A 23,735-nucleotide genomic window follows, 5' to 3' on the forward strand; every position below is an offset into this window, starting at 1 on the left:
CGTGTACCCCAGTGTTTATAGCAGCAATGTCCACAATAGCCAAACTATGGAAAGAACCAAGATGTTCATCAACAGATGAATGGATAAAGAAGATGTGGTATATATATATACAATGGAATATTATGCAGCCATCAAAAAACCCCCGAAATCTTGCCATTTGCAACGATGCGGATGGAACTAGAGGGTATTATGCTAAGCGAAATAAGTCAATCAGAGAAAGACATGTATCATATGATCTCACTGATATGAGGAATTCTTAATCTCAGGAAACAAACTGAGGGTTGCTGGAGTGGTGGGGGGGTGGGAGGGATGGGGTGCCTGGGTGATAGACATTGGGGAAGGTATGTGCTATGGTGAGCGCTGTGAATTGTATAAGACTGATGAATCACAGACCTGTACCTCTGAAACAAATAATACATTATATGTTTAAAAAAAAGAAGAAAGCAGGAGGGGAAGAATGAAGGGGGGGAAATCAGAGGGGGAGACGAACCATGAGAGACTATGGACTCTGAGAAACAAACTGAGGATTCTAGAGGGGAGAGGGGTAGGGGGGTGGGTTAGCCTGGTGATGGGTATTAAAGAGGGCACGTACTGCCTGGAGCACTGGGTGTTATATGCAAACAGTGAATCATGGACCACTACATCAAAAACTAATGATGTAATGTATCGTGATTTACATAATAAAATAAAATTTAAAAAAATATTTAGGGCCCCTCCTTTGCCCAGATGGCTTCCAAAGCCTTGGACCTAATTTTGCATTTGTAACTTTGTATTATTTTTCTTAAAGAGAGTTTCTCAACTGCATAAGCTTCAGGCCTCACAAAACTTGGATCTGCTCTGGGCTGTTCTGAAAAGCCATCCATGAACGCCATCCTGGATTTTTCATCTGTCATCATTGCAACTTCCACTCATCCAAAGCAAATCTAAATCAATTAGCTCTGTAACACTGGACAAATTAGGCCTGGGTTTCCTCACTTCTGAAAATGAAAAGTGGTTGGGTATGATTCTTCAGATTCCCAAAGAGAGAGATGTGGAGAAGTAAGGCAAAGTGGGAAAAGAGAAAGAGGCAAAGGATCTGACCCTAGCCCTAGTCCCAACTGTAATAACAGCTGGTATATGACCTGCAGCGAGGAACTCCCCTCTCAAGGCCACAATCTTCTCTACTATGAAACGAGCAGGTAGACAAGATGCTCTCTAAAGCCCCATGCTGACGTGGGGTTCAATACCCCACTTCATGCCCTGTGCCACATCTCATGCCCTACTCTCACCGGATGTCACCACGGCCCTCGGCGGCATTCAGTACAATGTTCTGGCGAGCCTCAGACTTCTAATTCAGTGTTCTTTCTGCTATACCACATTGTACATATTTGCCAGCTGAACAGTAAATAAGGCTGATGTCATTGGTTTTGCTGGCCTTCAAATATGCACTGTTGTCATGCTGAGTCAAAGATGACACTGACATGAACCAGTGCTGTAGCATGCGACGTGGCAGATGATGAGGGTGCAGCTGCTTTCCCAGGAGGCACTGGAGTTAAAGCTGCAGCTGCTAAAGAGAGCCAGTCTGCAGCGAAGGGCCATGTCATTCCCTGTCTCTGTTCAAACCCAGGTTTCCTTTGCTCCACTACTTGATCACCCATTGCTCATTGCTGATGGCTAAACTCTCAGTAGAATCACCTGGAGCCCCGCACCTTCCCAAAATCCTAAGCAGCCCAACTTCCCAGAACCACTAAATTTAAATTCCTGGAGATATTGGGGGCCAGGAATTATTACTTCTAAAAGCTTCCCAGGTCAGAAAACTGCTGTTCTAGGTACTTCCCTCTGTCCTAACAGGATTGAAAATGCTATAACACTTGAAATAATCAGTCTATCTCACTACCCTGATGCCTCGTGCCACAAAGGAAACTGGGGTAGTGTTGGTCGGGGCACGTAGTAATAGAAAACAGCCCTATCACAGAAGACCACCTCTTGCATGTATTATAATGCATATAAATTTGTACATTTATATGAAATGTCCAAAGTAGGCAAATTCTTGGAGACGGAAATTGGCTTAGTGGTTGCCAGGGTCTGGGGGAAGGGGGAGGGAGGATGGGCTAGGGAGGGGTGGGGAAATTGGGGGAATGATGGCCACAGGAATGGAATTTCTTTTCAGAGTGATAAAAACCACACACACACACACACACACACACGCAGGTGCATCATGCCAACCGGTGATCACCAGCAGGTTAGTTACAAACACCTAACCAGCCAATGTCCTATGTGTGTGATTGGCACTCAGCCTCCTTATCACCGCACTCACCTTGTGACCACTTAGTAATACGCTTCCCTAGCCCTCCCACACCAGAGAAACCAAATCGTCCCGGGCCAATGGCACCACCTGGTGGCCACCACAGGAACTCCCCAACCAGGTACTACTGCACCACTTCATTCACTGTCTGCGGAACCTCAGGCGCAAGCCATTCTCCCCTTTTTTCTTCTTCCAAGTTCAGGGCTCAGTTAATTCTAGCTAGGTGATCTACAGTTTATACACAAGCATTCCCTTCCATCTCTTCTCCCAACCCCTGCCCTGTGTCTCCCTCTCTTGCTACTTGGAAAGCTTAAGGAGCTTCAGCGGTTAAGTCTGAACTAGGAAGAAAGTAGCAAATCTTGAAGTAGTGAGACACATTTGGATTTACTAAACCAACAACGCATCTCATCGACAAATATTTTTGGAGAATAAGAAAAGTAAATAGCTATATAATAGAAGGGAAGACGCTCAGGTTTTTTTTTTTTAAGATCGATGTCTTTGTTTTAGAGAGAAGGAAAGCACACATGAGTGGGAGGGGCAGAGGGAGAGGGAGAGAGAGATCTCTAGCAGACACCGTACTGAGCACAGAGCCCAACTCAGGGCTCCATCCCAGGACCCCCAACTCACGACCTGAGCTGAAACCAAGAGACGGGGCTCAACTGACTGCGCCACCCAGGTCCTCCAAGACGGTCCGTTTTGTTGGTAATCAAATGAATGCAAATTAAAACAATGAATGTTATTTTTGCCTGTTAAATGAAAAGATTGAAAAAGGTAATACTCATAGTTAAGAAGCAAGACAAGATTCCATGAACAGATGAAGAGAAGACAGCCAGGTTAGTCCGGCATTTACAGAAAGCAATGTAACAATATGGAGGAAATGGAGCCTAAAAATAGGCATGGAGCTTGACCCAATTTCTCTTTTCATAGAAATATATAGCCTAGAGAACTACACAAAGACTTCTGCGCTAATATGTTCACTGAGGCAATATTTATGATGCAGACAAACTGGAAAAACTCTAAATGTCCAACATTTGGGTAATGCTTACCTGAATTATGGTATAAACATAAGAGGATATAATGCAGTTACTAAAAATAATTACAGTGATTATTTAATGAAATCCAAAAGTTCTTGATATAATATAAAGTATAAAATTCAGATAAAAATATTAAGTGTAAACATTCAGATAAAAAAAGTATGATTTTGGGTACACCTGGCTGGCTCAGTCGGTTAAGCTCTGACTCTTGGTTTCGGCTCAGGTCATGATCTCAGGGTTGTGAGATCGAGCCCCACATTGGGCTCTGCACTCAGCACACAGTCTGCTTGAGATTCTCTCTCTCTCCCTCTTCCCCTCCCCCTGCTCTCTCTCTCAAGTAAATAAATATCTTTTTTTTAAAGTATGATTTTTTAAAACTATATATATATATATGCATAGAGAAAGGTGCTGGAAGGAAATACACCAAATGTTGAAAGTGGGTCTCTCTACGTGGTGGGACTATAAACAATTTCTTTTCCAAATCATCCACAAGTGGACTCTTTATGGTTGTAGTAAGAAAAATCACTCTAAACATCAGTGAACCGTAGCATCTAGTCTTTAAGGGTACCCCCAAACTTCTTTCTGAATGTGCAATGTCAGGAAAAATTAAGCCTCTAGAGCAGCGGTCCCCCGTTGTTGACTGGCAGAGGACAGTATCGGGGAGCCATTTCTGGGCAGAGGCCAGGGATGCAGCCCCCATAACAGAGAATTCTCTGGCCCAACATCAGGAGTGTTGGGAGTGAAAATCTTGCTTTAGAGACTGACTCACAGGATTTGAATCCAGATCCTATCTCCCATAGCTGGTCAATGCTGAGTCAACCACTCACACCTCTATACCCCAACTTGCCCTTATAAAAGGGGATCATCACTTACGACTTTTGAGGATTTTTAAATAACAATATACGAAGTGTCAGGCAAATAATAGATAAAATATAAGGATGAGTTCTCTTCCCCCTGGAACCACATTTAAAGAAATAGCACTCTTATTCAATGCGGTGTTTCCTTTTGTTAGGTACTTATTTTAAAAAAAAAGTTCTGGGGTGCCTGGATGGCTTGGTCATGAAGCATCTGCCTTCAGCTCAGGTCATGGTCCCAGGGTCCTGGGATCAAGCCCCACATTGGGCTCCCTGCTCGGCGGGAAGCTTGCTTCTCCCTCTCCCAGTCCCCCTACTTGTGTTCCCTCTCTCACTGTGTCTCTCTCTGTCAAATAAATAAATAAAATCTTTAAAAAAAAAGTTCCTATAACCTTTTAATCCTTCTCAATTACCCATTTAAAACATAGATGGTGCTCTCCCTGGATTTTAGAGCTTCAATATTCAAGTTGAGAGGATTAAAAAAAATAAATTCTTGGGTCTACAATAGCGATTACCAAAAACTCATGGAGGCAAATGTTCTAAATTCTGGGGCTAACATAGGTGAAAAGCTGATCTCTGGGTCCAACCCTGCCCAGCTGGGTCCGTCCTGTGATCGAAAGGCTGGGCTTGTGGAGCACCAAAGGGCACATACACAGGGGTCCTGTGTGTATCTCTCATTATCAGCCAGAGCTACACATCAATGATTGGCTCTCATCCATCCATTTGGGTTTCTTGTACTTTTCCTCTGCACTGAATGATTCAGCTCTATTTATAAGTCTGCTCATTGAAATAAAAAATAGCCTAAGGAGACCAAAAGTCTAGACCCAAGACACCCTCACTCCTACTACTTCTACATCAGCACAGTGTCGGCACCGTCTGGGAGAGCTACGGGACATCCCGCCGTTGTCTCTCGCTCCTTAGCCTAAACTGGAGCAAGGCAGTCACTCACGCACGCCCCTCCAGGCTGTCCTGGAGGGGCTGAGAGGTGATGTGACCTCCCCCGGAGCCCGGGTGAACAGCCTGAAGCATCACAGCCCTGGCTCTGGCAAGCTGGGAGCAAGCTGAGCACTCCCTGCCTGCAGGCACGTCTTGCTTGTCCACAGCCCAGACCCCTAGGCACCAAAACTCTGCCTGTAAAAAAAACCAGAGGCACTTACCAGGCTCCAGCGTGCTGTATACAGATCTAGTTTAGCGAGAGCCAACTGCCAAAAATTCTCTTCACTGACCACACATGCAAAAAAAAAAAAAAAAAGAAAAGAAAAATCCCTGTGATATTAGTATAACGCATCACTTACTCTCAGATAACTCTCTTCCCCTGCCCTTTGGAAACACTTCCAGACAATAGCACCTGTGCTGCTGCCATATTTTTGCACACTCCAGTGAGCAGAGACTATTCAGCATCTGCACAACCTCAACAAATGGTCCCTCCCATCATCCAGGGAAGGACTGGAAAGAAGACGACTAGACGGAAATAAACTAAGAGACAGGACAAGAGACTCGCTCATTCAGTTCGGGAAACAGGCATCCTCGATCGTTGACAGCCGAGGAATTCTTCCCAGCAGGCCCACCCGTTCCTGTCGTTTTGAGAGGAAAATGTTAGTCACCTACTTCGGGTCCACACCACGTAGGGCTTGCTGGCCCAGTCCTGCTGAGCTGTCGTACCAGACCGTGGCACTGGGACGGTCCCCTGGGCCAGTCGCCAGGATGGAGCGTCCCCTAAGCCACAATCTGTCTTGTGCAAAGACAAACTCTGACAGGCTACCAGGGGGAAACGGCCGGTGGTGCCATGAACTGTCAAGGCCATAGTCATTCCAGGCTCTGCGTAAGTCTCGCCCCATCTTGACCCAGGCCACACGCCATCGGACCCTTCCCTTCCCACCGCACGCCGTGCCACTGCCCACTGGGGACCAAGTAGTCTCTAAAGTCTGACCTGCTGAGACCTTATAATCAGATGTGTCCCAGTGAAAAACCGCATGGAAAAGGTGGGGCGGTTACAGCAAAGGTCCGTTTTATAGATTGTTCAGCATGTGCTGTGCACCGCAGAAAGCACATTCCCTTTATCGTCTTTCTGACATCCCTAAGTGCCAAGTGACGGGAGAACCCCCAATGGTGTTGGCGCCAAAGGCACACGGATTTGTCCAACACAAAGACAAATGTCCAATCCCCGCGCCCACCCAATAGCCTCTCCAGATTTGGGGGGCCTTTCTATCTGCAAAGAGAGAGGCCTTACAGGACATTCTATAGGCAAGGGGATAGGCGATGGGAGGCCAGAGCTTCCTTGGGGCATCTTAGGGCTCTGAAAAATACTGACCATATGCCCCTACTCCCCAGATGCTCTTAAGTAGGGAAATTCGGTGACACTCTTACAAGTGTCCAGTCTTCCCTGTGGCCGCCACCTCTCCCCATCACTGCCCTACATTCAACACATACGAGCTAAGAAGTCTATTTCTTCCTACTCTTCCTGCCTGAACCTGAGTCCCCATGATCCACCACCTAGCCTCCAAAAGGAAGGCCAGCTCAAGTTCAACTCATCTGCGATGTCTTTTCTGGGGGCCAACACCTGACCTTTCTACAGAGCTCCTCAGTGCTGACCGTATCCTGGGCTCTCAGCTTCTGTCCCAGCGTATTGCAGATAGGACTTTCAATTTTTAATGTCCCTTTCCCTCACCTAGACTTCAGGTGCCTTAAACAAGGACTGTAAGTCACAGGAAGGGACAATGGGCCCGGCCACTCCTCTCTGCCGCTCCCTGGACACCAGTTTTTCTGATGCCCATTTAGCTGGCCCCCTCACTGGGGTGAGACGGTATGTGAAACATAGCTCGTCCTTCCTGATCTCTCTTGTGTTGTCACTCTGCACGTCTGGATGCCTCTAGACTGACACACCAATGGGAAACGCAGCCAGGGAATGATGGAGGAATAAGGCAAAAAGTAGCCTAATCCTGCTCCAATCCTGGTGATCTGTAAAATGACTCAATACTCCAGTCAGAGTTTAACCTTTACTAACAGGTTAAAAGAAGATAATGCCTGACTCCTGCCTATTTTATGAAGATCCCGTGTAATGAATTAGATGGTGTGCTTACTGGTTTTAAAAATGCATGAAGGCAACAACTCCTGGCAATGTAGTAGGGGCTCAATAATTACTTATTGAATAAACAAAACTGGAAAGGTGTTAGATGACATTTTGATAGAATCCATGGGTTGGAGGAAGCACTGATCACTGTCTCCCAGCCATGCCAACACGTGGACAGCCATGGAGGGCACGATTTCCAGCTCCCCTGTACACCTTCCTTACGCTAACATCTCTGACCTCTCCAGGAGCATGCTTCGCTCTTAGCTTAGCAGCTGACCAAATATGTTTCTTGACTTTAAAGATGCTTCTAGGGACACCTGGGTGGCTCAGTTCGTTAGGCATCTGCCTTTGGCTTGGGTCATGATCCCAGGGTCCTGGGATCAAGTCCCGCATCGGGCTCCCTGCTCAGCGGGGAGCCTGCTTCTCCCTCTGCCTGCCACTCTCCCTGCTTGTGCTCTCTCTCTCTCTCTCTGACAAATAAATAAAAAATCTTTTTTTTTAAAAGATTTTATTTATTTGTTTGAGAGAGAGAGAATGAGAGATAGAGAGCACGAGAGGGAAGAGGGTCAGAGGGAGAAGCAGACTCCCTGCTGAGCAGGGAGCCCGATGCGGGACTCGATCCCAGGACTCCAGGATCATGACCTGAGCCGAAGGCAGTCGCTTAACCAACTGAGCCACCCAGGCGCCCTAAATAAAAAATCTTTAAAAAAAAACAAAGATGCTTCTATAACCTATTTCATGGCAAAAGACAATATTTAAACAGCCACAAGAACAGGAGATGGAACAGAGTGTGGTTGAACATGAAGAAGTTGTGCTTTACCGGGGTTTCTGGAAACCATCCAACCTCACTATAGTCATGTGGCCCTAGCTCCTAAGGTGAACACTGAGGGGGCAGAGCACTTCGTAAGACCAGAAGGAAGCCCATTCTTCCAAAGATTCACAACTTTTGACAGCAGTTTTCCCAGGCCACGCTTAGGAGAAGGATGTAAGGAAGAGAGAACACAGGCTATGACCACCGTCAGGACCATCTTCCACCCCCGAAGCCAGGTGCACTTGGAGATATACGTGGGAGGTTGAAAGAAGCAGCTACCATGAGAATGATGCTTTGCATCTGTGTAATGCTTTCTATGGTCCAAAACACTTTTCTATCCATTCTTTAACTTGACTGTTGCCTCAACCCCGTAAGATGGACTGGATCACTTATCTCCGTGGGCAGACTGGGAAAATAAACTTCATAGAGTTTAAAGGGACTTGCTCAGTGCCACCCAGCAGGTCCCCGCCAGGACCAAGCCCTGGGCTTCCTGCCTCGGTGAGCTTCCTGCTACGTTACACACGCCCACCTTCCCCCCACCACACACACACCATGTGCCCCTTCCACTACTCCAATCCCGTGGCACGCCACGCTCAAAAATGCACACTTAGTTTTAACTGCAGTACCAAGCCGGGGTCTGCTAAACCCTTCCAGCCTGCTTCAATAGCTTTCTCTCCAAACCATGGTGTCCAAGGTATCTGCACCAATTTGTTCCAAGAGGGCAGTCTGTCCGAAAATTTGCTTCCTGAAGCTTCGTGTTCCTGAAATACCATCCGCCTAAATCCACATGTGGTTTACCACGACTCCCAGCATCATTATAGCTTGTCAGCTAAGTATCACGGGATTATACAAGTCTACGGGGATAGAAGACAGAACACCAGGATAGTGCTGCTGGGAGAGATGCATTCAAACCTAACACAGTTGGCTTGCCAACCAACTCGTAAAGATTAGGCTGTGTGCTTGTGGGCAACTTTAAACCTTTTTCACCGCTGTAAAGGTTCTCTCAGAGGAGACAGAGTACAGGAAAGTATTTTTGCAAACCATAAAGTATTAGCTGTTACTACTCCATTTCCTCCATGTGCGTGATCCACTTTGGTCAATTATCTCTGGAACATTGCTCACTTGGCTTCCCTGGGGACTCAGCAAGCTTCTTGTAGTCTCACCCTTTGCCCAGGTGATGGGAAACAAGGGCCTGGCTTGAACCTACTCTGCGCTTCAGATAGAACAGCACATCTAGGAGGACACCTGCCAGAAGCCGATCTGTACGAGGACCTGAGAAGCCTCCTGAGGACCAGATCCTACTGAAGGACGGACGGGTCTGCCTGCCCAGGCCGAGGCAGGAATAAGTCATGCCTCTGCGGTCAGCAGGAAGGGAAGGTTCTTAGCCCCCATGCTGTCTAATGCTTAGATTTCTCTCCACGCCCAGCCTCTCGGGTGAATCCTATGAAAAGGACAGAACAGTGAGGAATAAAAGGGAAAGCCATTTTCCTGAAAAGTCTCTGGGATTTAGGGGCACGAGGTACACTGAGGGATCTCCCCCTGCCTTGCCGCCCAATACATGCCAACAGAACTCTCTGAGGCTGTGACTGCTGGAGGCCGCTGGAGGCTGGAGGCCGTGGTGGTTCCCAGCTGAAGGAGACAAAGAGAAGAAGGGGAAATGGGTAACTGTCCCGAGGCAGTGCATCAATTCGTTATGTTCTGGATCATGCATGCTCCGGGCTCTGGGATCTCAAGAAATATCTGAGGCATTTTGCAGGGAGCTGGGGTCCTGACTGAGGAGGTATGAGAAAAGCCAGTGAATTTAGGATTCTGAGGGTGGCTCCAAGTATATTCACAGGTTGTATTACAGGACGATCTTGACTAAAATAATAGTAGTTTCATTTGCTGGAGTCTCGGAGGTCAGCGTTGTTTCAAAGGAGCAAACAAAGCAAGGTGATTTTAGCAAATATTCGGTGGGTGGGTGTCTGTTATGTGCCAGGCCCCGTTCAGGGCCTGCAGATACGAAAAGCAGGCAGACATCATGTCTGCTCTTGCAGATCTTACAGCCTGGGGAAGGTGAGCAGTGCACCATCATAAATGCCAGTTCATGGTGAGTCCATAAGCACCAAATTCAAAGAAAGATCCACAGGGAGCCACGAGCAAGGATCATCTTTAAAGATAAACTTATTTCACCATCAGGTCTAAGATCAACCTTGTCCACATCTAAACCTTTAATCCAGTAGCCTGAGAAGCTTCCCACTGTGCTGCACAGAACAGAACACCAGGATCGTGCTCAAGCTGTGAATCCACATGCAAATAGTAGCTGCATCCCCAGATAAGTCACTTCTTGGAGTTTCTCTTTCCTCGTTCATAAAATGTGACAAGAAATATGTGCCCCCCCAATCTCAAACAAGAGATTGTGAGGGGTAAGCACAAGACCGCACGTGAAGATAATCTGAGATCCAGAATCTAATAGAGGTATCCAAAAGCACGGTATTGTGTGTGGATTATAATCATTTTCCTTAGGAACCAGCAGCTTGATGCAACTGTGTTACCGTGTTAATCTCCACACTGGTGTGGTGGTTAATTTAACGTGTTAGCTTGGCTAGGCTATATGCCCAGTTGCGTGGACAAACACCAAGATAGATGTTAGATGCATGGTATAGTGAAGGTCTTTTTTAGATGTGGTTGGCACTGAAATCAGTCGACATTGTGTAAAGCAGACCATCTTCCATAATGTGGAAGGGACTCATCCAGTCAGTCAAAGGCCTTAAAAGACCAAGGTCCCCTGAAGAGGAGAGAATTCTGCCTCCGGATGCCTTCAGACTCAAGGTCCAACATCAATTCTTCCCTGGGTCTCCAGCATGCAGGTCAGTCCTGTGGATTTCAGACTTGCCAGCCTCAACTGCAGAAGCCAACCCCTTGAAATAAATCTGTCTCTCTCTATATACATACACACACACACACACACACACACAGGTATCTATCCATAATTTATAATTTATTTATAAATACACACACATACACATGTGTGCACACACACCATTTGTTCTGATTTTCTGGAAAACCCTAACACATCTGACTTCCACTGAATTCCATGAAAATATATGGAGGCTCAGACTCTTGCAGGTTCTGGCCTGTATGGAAGCGAGCACTTCACAGCAAGGGTCCTGGAGTCAGACGTCCAGCACGGCATTTAGCAGTCGTCATCCAGTAAACGGAACCTCGGATTCTGTGTCCCTCTCTGCCGTTAGAAGACAGTCACATTTTACTTAAGGGATGAACTGAACATGTCAACATGAGTCAAAATTCACAGAACTCAAGAACAATCCTAACCAAGGACGAGGACTCTTTCTGCTAAAATCAGCTAAAATGCAATAAGCACTGTGTACAATGACTAAGCCTACTACTTTGAAATCGTGACCCTTGACAAATTGTTACCTTGGGGGGATTCACATCACTTCTCATGGTATATAGGCAGTGAGCGCATACTAATTTTTTGTACTGCACTGTTTCAAAGTCGCATAAAATGCACACACAACATTCCCCAACAGCTCAATATTCCTACTGGGAAATATTGATTTCTATTCTTTTGGTTAATGCCTCACTGAAACATTTATTATATATATATATATATATTTTAAGTTTTTATTTATTTATTTGAGACAGAGAGAGCACGGGTTGTGGGGGGTGGGTAGAGGCAGAGGGAGAGGAAGAAGCAGATCCCCCACTAGCAGGGAGGCTAACATGGGCCGATCCCTGGACCCTGGGATCACAACCCTAGCCGAAGGTAGCTACCTAACCCACTGAGCCACCCAGGCACCCCAACATTTATTATATATTTTTAAAGATTTATTTATTTTAGAGAGAGAGCGGGCATGCATGCAGGGGGAGAGGCAAAGGGAGAAGGAGAGCGAACCTTAAGCAGACTTTGCACAGAGCGCAGAGCCCAATGAGAGGCTCAATCTCATGACCCTGAGATCACAACCTGAGCCGAAACCAAGAGTTGGTTGCTCAACGGACTGCATCACCCAGGTGCCCCTGAAACATTTATCATATTAATCAAAAAAGAAAGTAGACAAAGACAATACTCTTCTCATCTTGAATTATATTTTACAAATTACAGAGGGATTTTATAATGTAAGTACAAAAATGCTGTAACACAATTAGTAAATAACTAAGAGTTGGATTATATACTCATGCAAGGTAATAGAAAATATATATTAGTCTTTGCCCTCATTCCTGGCACAGAGCTCCCGAAATCCTTGTAATTTCTTGAGTGATAAAGAGTACTAGGAACATCTTTTGTTCTAGTGTTTGGTCTTTGACTCTGGTTTCTGACACAGGGCTCTGGAAATCCTTATAATTTCCTGGGTGACAGGAATGTATTTTGTTCTAATGAAGTGACTTTGGGAGGGTTCCTGGGTGGCTCTTAGATGAGGGATGGTCACCGGAAAGACCAAGGCGTGATTAGAAGCTTGGGATTTTCAGTACCGCCCTATTCTCTTGAGAGGGGTGGGGGCTGAAAATAGAGTTAATGATTGATCCTGCCTATGTAATGAAGCATCCATAAAACCCCAAAAGTACAGGGTTCAGGGAACTTCCAGGTTAGTAAACACAGCCACACGGGAGGGTGATGCACCCCAACTCCACGGGGACAGAAGCTCCTTCACTTGGGACTCTCCCCGACCGAGCCCTAGGTATCTCTTCATCTGGCTGTTCATCTCTCTCCATAACATATCCTTTAATAAACTAGTGAATATAAATATTTCCCTGAATTCTGTGAGCGGCTCTACCAAACCAGTCCAACAAACAAGCGGTGGGGTGGGGGTAGCGGGAGCTCAGATTTAAAGCCAGGCAGTCAGAAGCAGGGAGGTATCTCCAGGGAGGTAGTGTCAGAATTGAGTTAAATTGTAGACTATCCAGATGGTGTGGCCGACTTGCCTGCTATAGGAAATCACATGTGGGATCGGATATGTCGTGAGTATGGTATCAGTCAGTGGGACAGTAAAGGGGAGACACGGTAGGAAAACTGAGTTTTTCTAATACAATTCATAAAGAGTTAAAGTTATCTGATATTTTAAAACATCAAAAACCATATAGGCAAGGTGTATGAGATATATAAGATGGCAAAGAACAGAGATTTGGGAAGCCGACTGCATTTCCTTCTTGTATTCTTATTTTAATTCTGAGCACGTGGCTTGAAACAGTACAGACTGTGCAGATACTGAGACCCAAACCTCCAAACTTCGCCGCACTGCGACGCCCCTCTGCCTCTTCCCTTTCTTCCCGGCGGAGGAAGGGCTGGACTCGGGCCAGCCGTGCTCCAGTTCTCATCCCCTCCCACGTGCTCAGGAGCTTTCACCCCTCGGTTATCTGCCCTTCGTGCCACGTCTTCTGCACCCCCTCTCCACTGGTTCTGGCCAATTGGCACTTAAACAAGTTCAGATCTCTCTCATCCTGACAAACTAACCTAAACAAAAACCTTCTTCAGAGCTATGCCACTCCCCGCCCCATTCCCTCCATAAGGATTACTCAGTCTTCTCCCCCTTACCTGACCTCCTGGGTCATCTTCCCTGTCTCCTGCCCGATGGTTTCTGCCCGATGCCCCGCTCCACCAGTGAACCCTTTACCCCCGGTGGCCCTGGTTTCAGGTGACCTCTCTGCAGATTTTTACCATGGGGATTACTGCCCATTCCTGAGACAGTCCTTCCTTATTTTCTGTGCACGTCATCATTCGGTGTTTTCTGGCCAATCATTCTGTTTCCCCTGTAGGCTCTTCTACCTGGCACTCCTGTAGGAGTCTTTTAGGCCTTTTTCTCAGGTGCTCTGCTCTTCCTCCCTGCCCCTTGCCCAGGGTCACCTCCCCCATCCCCATAGCATCAGCCACTGTGACCATGGGGACAACCATGACATCTCTCCCTTTGCCCCAGCAACTCTCCCGCCTCATATACAGCTACATGCCTCCTGGACGCCTGCCCCTGGATGCCCCAGGGCAACTTAAACACAACACAAAAAAACACCCACTATTTTCATCTTCCTGTCCTGCCTCCACGTCCCCCCCAAAACTCCAAATCTCCCCCTTCTCCTTTTGAATTTTTCACTATCCGTGCAATTGACCAAGATGAGAAACTGGAAATCATCCAGGGACTTTTTTAAGGATCTGAGTTAAGGGTGGGCTGAATGGAACCCCAAAGGACATGGGCCAAACTGGAGGCCCTGGCCTCTCGAAGAGCCAACCCATTGCTCTCACTGGTTCCCCCAGGATGGGGGGCAGCCTAGAAGGACTTTAGTCAGGATATCTGGGTCAAGAGTCAGCCCCATTCTTTCCTCCAACTGCAGAGGCTAGCCAGAACCTGAGGCCCCAGTGCTGTTCAATGCTGAAGTCGCTCTCCCCTCCAACCTTCAAATGGGAAGCAACTGCTGCCCCCTATGGCAAGATGGAAGCACTGCAGTCCTTTGGCCACAGAGGCCAAAGGCTGGCTAAGGCCGCTTAGAATCGGCCCCTTCAAATAGGCTTTACCTTACAAAGGACTCTTTCTCCCCTTGATATTTATTAAGAAAACAATCTTGGGGGCGCCTGGGTGGCTCAGTTGGTTAAGCGACTGCCTTCGGCTCAGGTCATGATCCTGGAGTCCCGGGATCGAGTCCCGCATCGGGCTCCCTGCTCAGCAGGGAGTCTGCTTCTCCCTCTGACCCTCTCCCCTCTCACGTGCTCTCTCTCTCTCACTCTCTCTCTCTCAAATAAATAAAATATTAAAAAAAAAAAAGAAAACAATCTTGGTTCTCTTTATTTTGAAATGAAAAAACTGAGGTCCAAAAGTGAGTGTTGTAAAAAAGAATTTTGGCATTTTTATGCTCAGCAATATGGCTTTAAAATTATCTGAAACCATCAAATGCCCATGTTCATAAATTTCTATCCAGTGGTTTGTTATCTGGTGTTATCAGAGAGCTAGGCATCCGGTGGCCTAGAACTGTGGGGAAAATAAACTGGTGGCTCTGAGGAGATTCTCTTTTACCTGAGGCCATTAACATTCTGAAAACCAAAGCACATTTTCTGGTTGGGTTCTTCCGAGGCCAACATTAGTGTCAGCTGGAAGAGCCACTCCTGACTCCCAAGAGTCTCTGTCCCCTGGCAAATGGCTCTCTGAATCACCTTGGCCGGCTGGTGGCTTCACTTGTTTCCGGGGCCAAGAGAACAACAGTAGCCATTCGTGTAGGTCACAGGGACCCGTGAGCAACTTTGGGCTGGATGGCCACTGCTGAAATGCACCGAAGCCCGTCTGAATGGTACCCTAACCGGATGGGTCATCGGAAATCAGAAAGCCTGAAAATGTGTTCGTAGTCCACCGAGTGAGATGAGGCAGGCCTGCCGTGCAGCTACCAACAGCACCAGCCAACTGCCGGCGAGCGGGCTCAAAGCCTCAGGTGACACAGGAGAAAACGAAGGCTCAGAGAAGTTACCAGGGTCACAGAGAGCTCGTGAACAGTATGGCCAAGCCTCAGCCCCCATGTTTTCTTCTCTATAAAACCACAAGTTGATCCTCGTTTATCTTTATGTTTCCATTTTGCTCTGGGCTAACAATGCCTGCATTTGAGAGATGCTCCTTACCAAGTCAAGTTTAAGGTGCCTATGAAGAAATAAAAAATAACTACCAATGCTCTCGGATGGCTTTGGCAAATGCTTCCTCCCTATTGACGACTTAACAATCGGCAGTTAACCAGGAGGCTGCTTACCAAGTTCCGGGAATCCTCTGATACACGGAGAGTCTAGTTGGCCGCCTGCTGGTTCAGTGCTGGAACTGCAAAACGTCCTTTCTGTGTCTCAACAGGCAGGAATACAAAGGGCACCAAACTTGTACGGCGTTCATCAGTCACCACCAAAGTAAAGACTTTTTGCTCATATCACTGAGCTCTGGGCAAAAACTTCTAGGCAGATTTTTTTTAAACTCAGATTAGAAATGAAATATCTGCCTCGAAATGAAAGAAGTCTCAACAGATCCAGATGTCAAACAGTATTTACTTACCTGTTGCTGCTAAATATATGTATTCCCCCCCCCATAGTATGTATATATTCATTCTTCAAATATTTACTGTGTGCCTACTCTGTGTCTGGGCGCAAAGTAGTAAATAAAACCATCTCATGGAGCTTACATCCCAAGTGGGGAGACAGACAGAAAATGAGCAAGGAAACAAACACTAATGATAACTTATAAAAGATGCTATGGGGGTTAAAAAAAAAAGGACACCGTGATGGAGAACGGGGGCTACTCAGAGCGATGTGGTCAGGGCAGCCCTCTCTGAGCAGGTGACTCTAAAACTGAGACTGAAGAGGAAGGTACGCCACGCAGAGTGGGAAGAACAGATGGTGTGAAGGTGGAGTAAGCCCACTGGTATGACCAGGGCTGAAAGGAGGTGGGGGGGGAGTGGGCGGTAGAGCAAGGTCAGGGAGGAGGGTGTGCAGCAGGTGTGGATCCTTGCAGGATGTGGCAGGAAGTGTTATTTTTAACCCAGGTGCAATGGGAAGGCACGGATTGAATTTTAACCCTGGAGAGTGACACTGATGGGATTTAAACTTGTATTTTTAAAGTTTAACCCTGCCTTTCCTGTGGAGGAAAATTTGAAAGAAACAGAAAGTCGAAGTGATGCAGTTTCTAACAGACAATTTCATAAATTCATGCCAGGAACAATGGTATCTTGAACCAGGCTGTTTGGAGCAGAGCCAGAGAAAAGAGAGGGCAGGCAAACACAGATGTACTTTAGAAACAGAAATGAAATAAATTGCTAATAATTTGGGTATGACATGGAATGGAGAAAATGGAAGGATTATTCCAGGTTTTTAGCCTGCATGCATGACTAAGTGGTGGCACTATTCATTTAGACAGAAAAAACTGACATAATCAGGTTGAGGAAGGTGGTGGCAGAGAGATCAGGATTGACATATGGTAATTTAGCAATTCACAGAAGCCTCTAGATATACAAGAAACCAGTTTGGGTTGAAAATACGAATGTTGGCGTCATCAGCAAAGAAATGGCATTTGGAGTCAAGGGAAGAAATGAAATCCTCTAGATAGAGAATTGAGAAGAATAAAAGTAGAGCCAGCACTGAGTCCTGGAGAACTTAACCCTGGAGAAGGAGAAAGCTGCCAGGGAGACCGGGAAGAAAACGGTTAACGGGGAAAAGGGAAAGGAGGAAAGCCAACGGTGTGCCATCTTGGTGCAAAAACCAAGAAAGAAAAGGGTTTTAAGAAAGTCAAGTGTGTCGAATGCTGCCAAGGTTGAACAGGATGAAGACAGAACATCGGTGGATTTGGCAAGACAAGAACCCGTCCAAGGCATCTCAAAATTAACCTGTGGAAAACTGAACTTGAACTCTTCCCCTGGAGAGGCTCAGTGTGTACCTCTTGGAGAAAAGTGTTCCTTTTCAGTTCCTCAGGCCAAAATCTTGGTGTCACCCCTGACTCCTCTTTCTTTCAGTTCCTGCCTCCAACCCACCAGCAAATCCTGTTGGCTCTAGCTTCAAAATACACCCACAATCTGCCCATGTCTCGCTACCTCTCTACCTATCGTGCTAGTATATCTCCCCCCCAGATTATTGTAGAGGCCTCCTAAATGAGCTCCCCCATTCCAGTCCTCTCTCCCCACAGGATGATTTTCAATACAGCAGCTGGAGTGATCCTTTTCAAGGATACGCACTCAGAGGACAAGCCAAAGACCCTGTGAGGAGCTCTGTCCCCACGCACCCAGCCTCCACCCTCCCCTTCCTGCCCTCACCCAGGCTCCTTCCAACCATGCTCCCGAGTCTTGGGCTCCCGCCACACTAGCCTCCTTGCTTTTGCACGGGCAGCTCTCTGCCTGGGATGTCTTTCTCTACGTACCACACAGCTTACTCTCCAACTCTCAGAGCTTGGCTTCTCTTCCCAGGGAGGGGGCCCCCTCCCCTATTTTAAGTTGTTTCCTCCAACCCCCTCCTCTGCTTTATATTTTTAGAGCACTTATAACCATTTGACTTATTATATATTTTACGTATCTGTTTGTTTAGGGACTGTATCTCTCCTGTCTTGCCAATCTTTGATGTTCATGTTTCTTTCCCCGGTATCTAAAACAGTGCCTGGCATTCAAGAAATACTTGTTGACCTGACAAATAAGGGGCAGGAACCATGGACGAGGAGAGAATGGGAGGTGGGGAAGCGCCATCAGTACACGGTGAACAGATGCTGGGAAGGGCAGCAAAAAAACAAAAAACAAAAAACGGTACAATAGGGGTATGAGATCAAAGGAGGGGCTAAGTTTTCTAATGGGATATATGGGTAATTTACACTGATCCTATATCCTCTACTAAAAGCCTAGCTTATAATCCTATGTTTGAGACCTAATATATATCTTCACTAAGGAGATTAATCTGAGGATCACAAGATTAATTAATCAGAATAGACAATATAAGGGAAAATTATCTTCAATGTGCCATTTATTAGGTAATAAACAGCCCTTCCTGCAAGGGACTGAGAGTCCAGTAATAGTCATCTAAAGTGTGATGATGATTCATTCAAAAATGATTTCACAGTAGTGCAATTATACATGTGAACACCTTTTTTTCTGAACTGGAATATTACCTGCTTGCAGGTAATAAATTCAAATTCAGGCAGTAAATTCAAATCCTATCCCCAAGCTAAACAGAAGCTTAGAGAAGTTAAGTAATTTGCTGGCATTGAAACTCAGGTGTCTTTGCCAATAGTCTACGTTAAACATGTGTTAATATTCACACCAGAATACACGCTTTATGTCTATTCTTTCTATAAAAATCAGGAAAAAAAAAACCCTTTTCTAACCTGGTCCTTCATAATAAAATCCTACAATAAATGTTGGAAGGGATATAAAAGATACTACACATATGTGTCAGAAGCCTGGGAATTAGCAGGAGCAAATGAGCAGAGACAATGCAAATAAATGGATGAATTGAGACAATGCTACACTCACATAAATAAATATGAGATCACCTAACAAATTAAGTGCCAAGGTCCAGGACTGGGAAAAAGCCAGGCTTCTTATTTTGCTTCTTTTCTCCCCCAAAGTCTTTGGACTATTTTCTATTAGCTTTCATCCAAGCTGTAAAAGGCAGAATCCTGAAGTGACCCCCAGGATTGCCACCCTGCATAATCCTCTGCTTCTGAGTGTGGGTGTGACCCGTCGATATAATGGGGTATCAGTCCCTTGTTAAATGACAAAGGTGATGGGAATGGCCACTCACATCATTACAATTAGGAGACTAAAGGGATATTCTCCCTCTGGCTTTGAAGAAGCAAGCTGCCCTGTTGCGCTGGGGCCCTGTGGCTTACGACCTGGGGTAGCCTCTAAGAGCTGAGAGGGACCCTGGCTGACAGCCAGCAAGAAAGGACCCCAGTCCTACAGCGGCAAGAAACTGAACTCTGCCAACAACCTTAATGAGTTTGAAAGGACCCCAAGCTCCTGCCAACACCTCAATTTCAGCCTGATGAGACTGAGCAGAGGGTCCAGCAATCCCAAGCCAGATGCCTGACCAAAAGAAACCGTGAGATAATAAATGGGCATTATGGCAAGATGCTAAATTTGTGGTAATTTGTTATAGCGTAATAGAAAACTAAAACACAAGCCAATCTTCATCCCTTACACAGACACTTTGAGAGGTGACTTAACATCGCCATGACCTCACATCATCCCAGGGGATCATAATGGAAACAGAATTTTTCATTCTGAATTGTCCTAATTGTCCTGCTCTTTCAGACTTCCTTGCCTTTTCCCTTGGTATTATTCCCTGCTGAATTCCAATTCAGGCTTCCAAACCCAAGTCAAATGTTGCTCCTCCAAAGAAGAATTTCCTTATAGTCATGCCCATCCACTCCCAAGCACAACAAATTACTCCTATTCTTTGCTTCCATGATAGCAGCTTGTCTGGACATCTCCCCAAAACCCTGCCATGCAGGCTGCATTGTGGTAATCTTTCTTTTAGGACACAGCTGCCCCAGTCCCTGCACCGGGGCTGGCGTGGAGTGGGTGCTAAATAATTGGATCCCGAGTAAAGAAAATGAGGCTCTGGAAAAACACAAGCCTCGCATGCCCAGGGAGCTGCTATTTCTCTTCCACACAGATGATCAGGCATCAGGTATTCACGGAAACTCGGAAAGCCTTCTCCATGACAACAGCTGGGTGGCTAATCAAGCACTTACTGCGCTAAAAGGGCAGATATTTACTGTCCCGAAAAAGCTGGTCTGAACTGGCTAGGTGTGCTAGGAGCGACAGGCAGCAGGTGCCGGGAAGGACGGAGATTCTTCCTAAAGGGGTGACATGATTCGCTCTGATTTAAGCCCTGTGCTAGGTTTGCATGCTTGCCAATTCAAATTATCTGTTAATCCATTCCTGACATGCGATGCCAACCTAAACAGACAACAATCCCACAGTTAGTTTTACTCAATGGCTTGCAACCGTGGATAACAAGACAGAAATGAGAATCATTTTTTGCCCACATCCATGGCATTTACAGGCCTCCAGCGCAGATAGCATTTTTAGGAAATCACAGACTCAGGCAAAATGATGCATCATCAATCCATACAGAATAGCATTTGCTGGTTATGTATTTTGACAAAACTCAGAAAGAATTCATGTTTTTTCCTCGGAACCCCCTCACACGGGCAAAAGTCTGGAGTTCTCCCTTGTAGCTAACCTAAATTAACCATGCTACTGCTGTAGGATTCCCCGTCACTGGAGAAAAAGATTGTTTCAGAATCAGAGAGGATACAAAGCAAGGCATGGACATAAGGCACCTGCTTGTCACCAACTCATAAGAACTAGATTCAGATTCTCTCTATAGATAAATCATTAAACAACAAAGTACTGCTTTTTAATAAAAGTATTACAATGACATTGCCAGAAACTTCAAAAAATTCTGGGAGGCAATGGTCTTGCCACACTAGAAGAATTTAATTAACATTTGTAATAATTAAAAATATTCCAAAAACATTTTTTGACACAAACTCAATGTCAGTACCTCTTTCAGCTTCCTTTGCGTTTATACAACAAAATCCCTAAGAATCAAGTCAGAGCCTAAAGGTCCTGCATTTTAAGGATTTTTTTTACAAATACTGGTTGGCAGTGACTCAAAGAGGGAGCCAGCTGGGGACACGATTTCCTAGAGATCAGTATGGGAGAAGATGCGGGGCCTGGGTTCTAATCTTTCTTTGGGGACAATGCTAGATGCTCCTTTATTCACTCAAATATTAATGTACCAGACTTTGTGTGAGGTGCTAGGGCTACAGCTGTGAGTTAGATAAGGTCCCTGTTCTCCTGATAGTTACATTCTTATGTGGAGGCAGGCATGTATATACCGTGAAGAGTAAGGAATGGGAAACGGAGGGAGGAAATAAAGTTTCTTCAGCACATATTATTTTAAGTACTACTGGAAACTTCCAACTGGGAGAATACAGTAAATACCTTCGATGCTCTGTGGGCCCACAAGATTCATGGCCTGGTGTGCTGGATACTCTACCCGCGGTCTGGCAATGCCCAACTGCTCCATAACGCCATGGAGCAGTCTCTGGATATCTGTTTCCGAGACCCGGTCAGGGCTCCTCGGGCTATACGCAGATGTTGGAGTCCATCCAAATGTCAGCCAAAACACTAGGCCAGAGAGCATGGTAGGAACCATCACGGAGACCATTTTTCACCTGCAGAAAAAAGACCAAACATGTATCGATTGGCGACAATCAGCGACTGTGATGATCAATCACACAAGTGAGTGATTCAAGGACCACCCACCCAATGGGGGCTGCAATGAAAAAGCCTTAGGGGTTTGCTCTTGCCTTAAGTGTCCAGTCTAGGTGGAACACCTGCTGTGGAATGGTATTAAAGAAACGAAACAACCCAAGATAGCCAATTCCCTCTGCACATGGCAGCCTTGGGAAGACTAGCCAGGAATGGCCGTTCTCACTCCTTTTCTTCTCCTTGCAGCTCCCTGAAATTGCTTCATTACCCCTAACCCCACCAACCTCTCCTCTCTTAGCAAAGCAAGCAAACCAACAACAAGAACCAGCTTCAAATTAGAGAAAGGGAGAGGGTCATCGGGAGTTTTCCCAGTCTCAGGGGAAAAAAGAGGTCCCGAGGAAGGAGTCAGGAAGACACAAATGGTAAAGAAGCACAGAAAGGTTAGGAGCAGTGGAAGGGAACATCTTAGCTCAGCAGACATCCAGTACATGTGAGATCCTGAAGGGGATGAAAATACAGCCAGCTCAGGCCTGCCCTGCTAGGGGAGAAGAGGCAAGCTTGCTCAGCCACATACTGGCTGAGTGATCCTGGGCAAATGCCCCCGCTTCTTCTGCAAAACGGGCATGAGGAAAGCATCTGTGTTATAGGGTTGTTGTGGGCATCAGCACAATGCCAGGCAGAGCCCCCATACTGTCAATATGATGCTGGCAATATTGTCTCATGGTTCTAGAGGTTAGAACTTGAAGACCTGGTCATGATGAGAGGAGAGGGAGAAAACTGCTGCAGGGAGTCAACCTGTCTTAAATGTTGGCTTCTCTGGAACCAGAAGCCTGCAGAACAAGGGGACAAATATTCATGCAGCTTCCCCCTGCAGCTGTTGAACCTGTTTAAGATGGACGCTTCAGGCAATGGCTGTGCAAACCCTCCTTTTGACCATTCTTCTACGGAGGGGACTGGGGGATTCATTTTCTTCCTTGAAACTGCAATATTCATAACCCCCATTTTTTTTCCTCTGTAAAGGCAAGGTTTTTTCCAAGCCACCCCTATATATGAAACCTTGTTCCCCAAATTGCTGAAACAGAAAAGCTGCGATTCTGACGTAAAAGGCCAGAGGCAGACACCAACCTCTCCAGCCATCTCCATCTTCCCCTGGCCCGCTGTGAATGCAGGATGTCTTTGTTTCGTTGAAACCCCTGGCCAACACCGTTCTGATTTGATGAACTACCCCATTTCCTCCCTCGATACTCTTTCCCTCGTATTTATAACCAAACCTTCTAATCCCCACCCACTCTTTGTCTGTCCCCAGCCTGCAGCTCAAGGATTTCAGCAGGACGCTCCCTCCCCTCCCCATCCCGTAAAACCCGCGCGTCTCGGGTGGGCTTCAGGGGGTCGAGCAGGCATCAACGCAGGACTCACCGAGCGGCAGCCAGAGGATTCTGCTGCGGTCTGGGCCTCGGCGGGGGTCGAGCTGCGGGCCGGGTGAGCCGTATCGCGCGTGCGTCACCTCCCTCCTCATCTTAGCTCCGCCCCCACCGCTCCTCCAGCAGGTGGAGGCCGCCCCGCTCCGAGGCCCCAGAGCGCGACCCAGATGCTGGCGCCTCCTGCCCTGAGCCACGCAGGGTTCAACCCACGCATTCCAGGTACACATGTCCTGGAGACTCTTATCTATAGACCCTTGCGGAAGTAATTCACTTTTTCTCAAGCAATTATCTGAACAATGTGTCAGCTCGCCACTTTTGCCCTTCACCCGCAATGCCACATCTTTAATTTTGCCACCTCCCATCTTTTTTTTTTTTCTTTTTAAGTCTTCTAGGTTGAAGAAGGGGCAATGATAGGAGAGACAAAAGATGAAGAGGTCCTAAGAACTTTTAATGATGGTGTATCCATCATAAGGGTGTTTCAGGAGCCCTTTCACTGAGCAGAAAAACTGGGGATTTTTAATACGAGGTGTTAGAAACTTCTCTTAGAA

The 23,735-nt window shown here is 46.4% G+C and overlaps 1 protein-coding gene across 4 annotated transcripts in view; it reads right to left on the minus strand.

Moving 5' to 3' along the window:
• SCG5 (secretogranin V) overlaps positions 1-23,294 on the minus strand; it is a 55,925-nt gene extending 32,631 nt beyond the window's left edge. For all 4 annotated transcript variants that reach the window (XM_027572676.2, XM_027572674.2, XM_027572675.2 and 1 more), the window contains exons 1-2: positions 23,183-23,294; positions 21,497-21,729 (exon numbers count right to left, since the gene is read on the minus strand). In XM_027572676.2, the coding sequence (XP_027428477.1) occupies positions 21,497-21,722 (226 nt within the window). In that variant the 5' untranslated portion in view covers positions 21,723-21,729; positions 23,183-23,294. The remainder of the gene's footprint in view (positions 1-21,496; positions 21,730-23,182) is intronic.
• Between the last annotated feature and the right edge of the window lie 441 nt (positions 23,295-23,735).

Source organism: Zalophus californianus, chromosome 6 (assembly GCF_009762305.2).
Source record: "Zalophus californianus isolate mZalCal1 chromosome 6, mZalCal1.pri.v2, whole genome shotgun sequence".
Lineage (NCBI taxonomy): Eukaryota > Metazoa > Chordata > Mammalia > Carnivora > Otariidae > Zalophus > Zalophus californianus.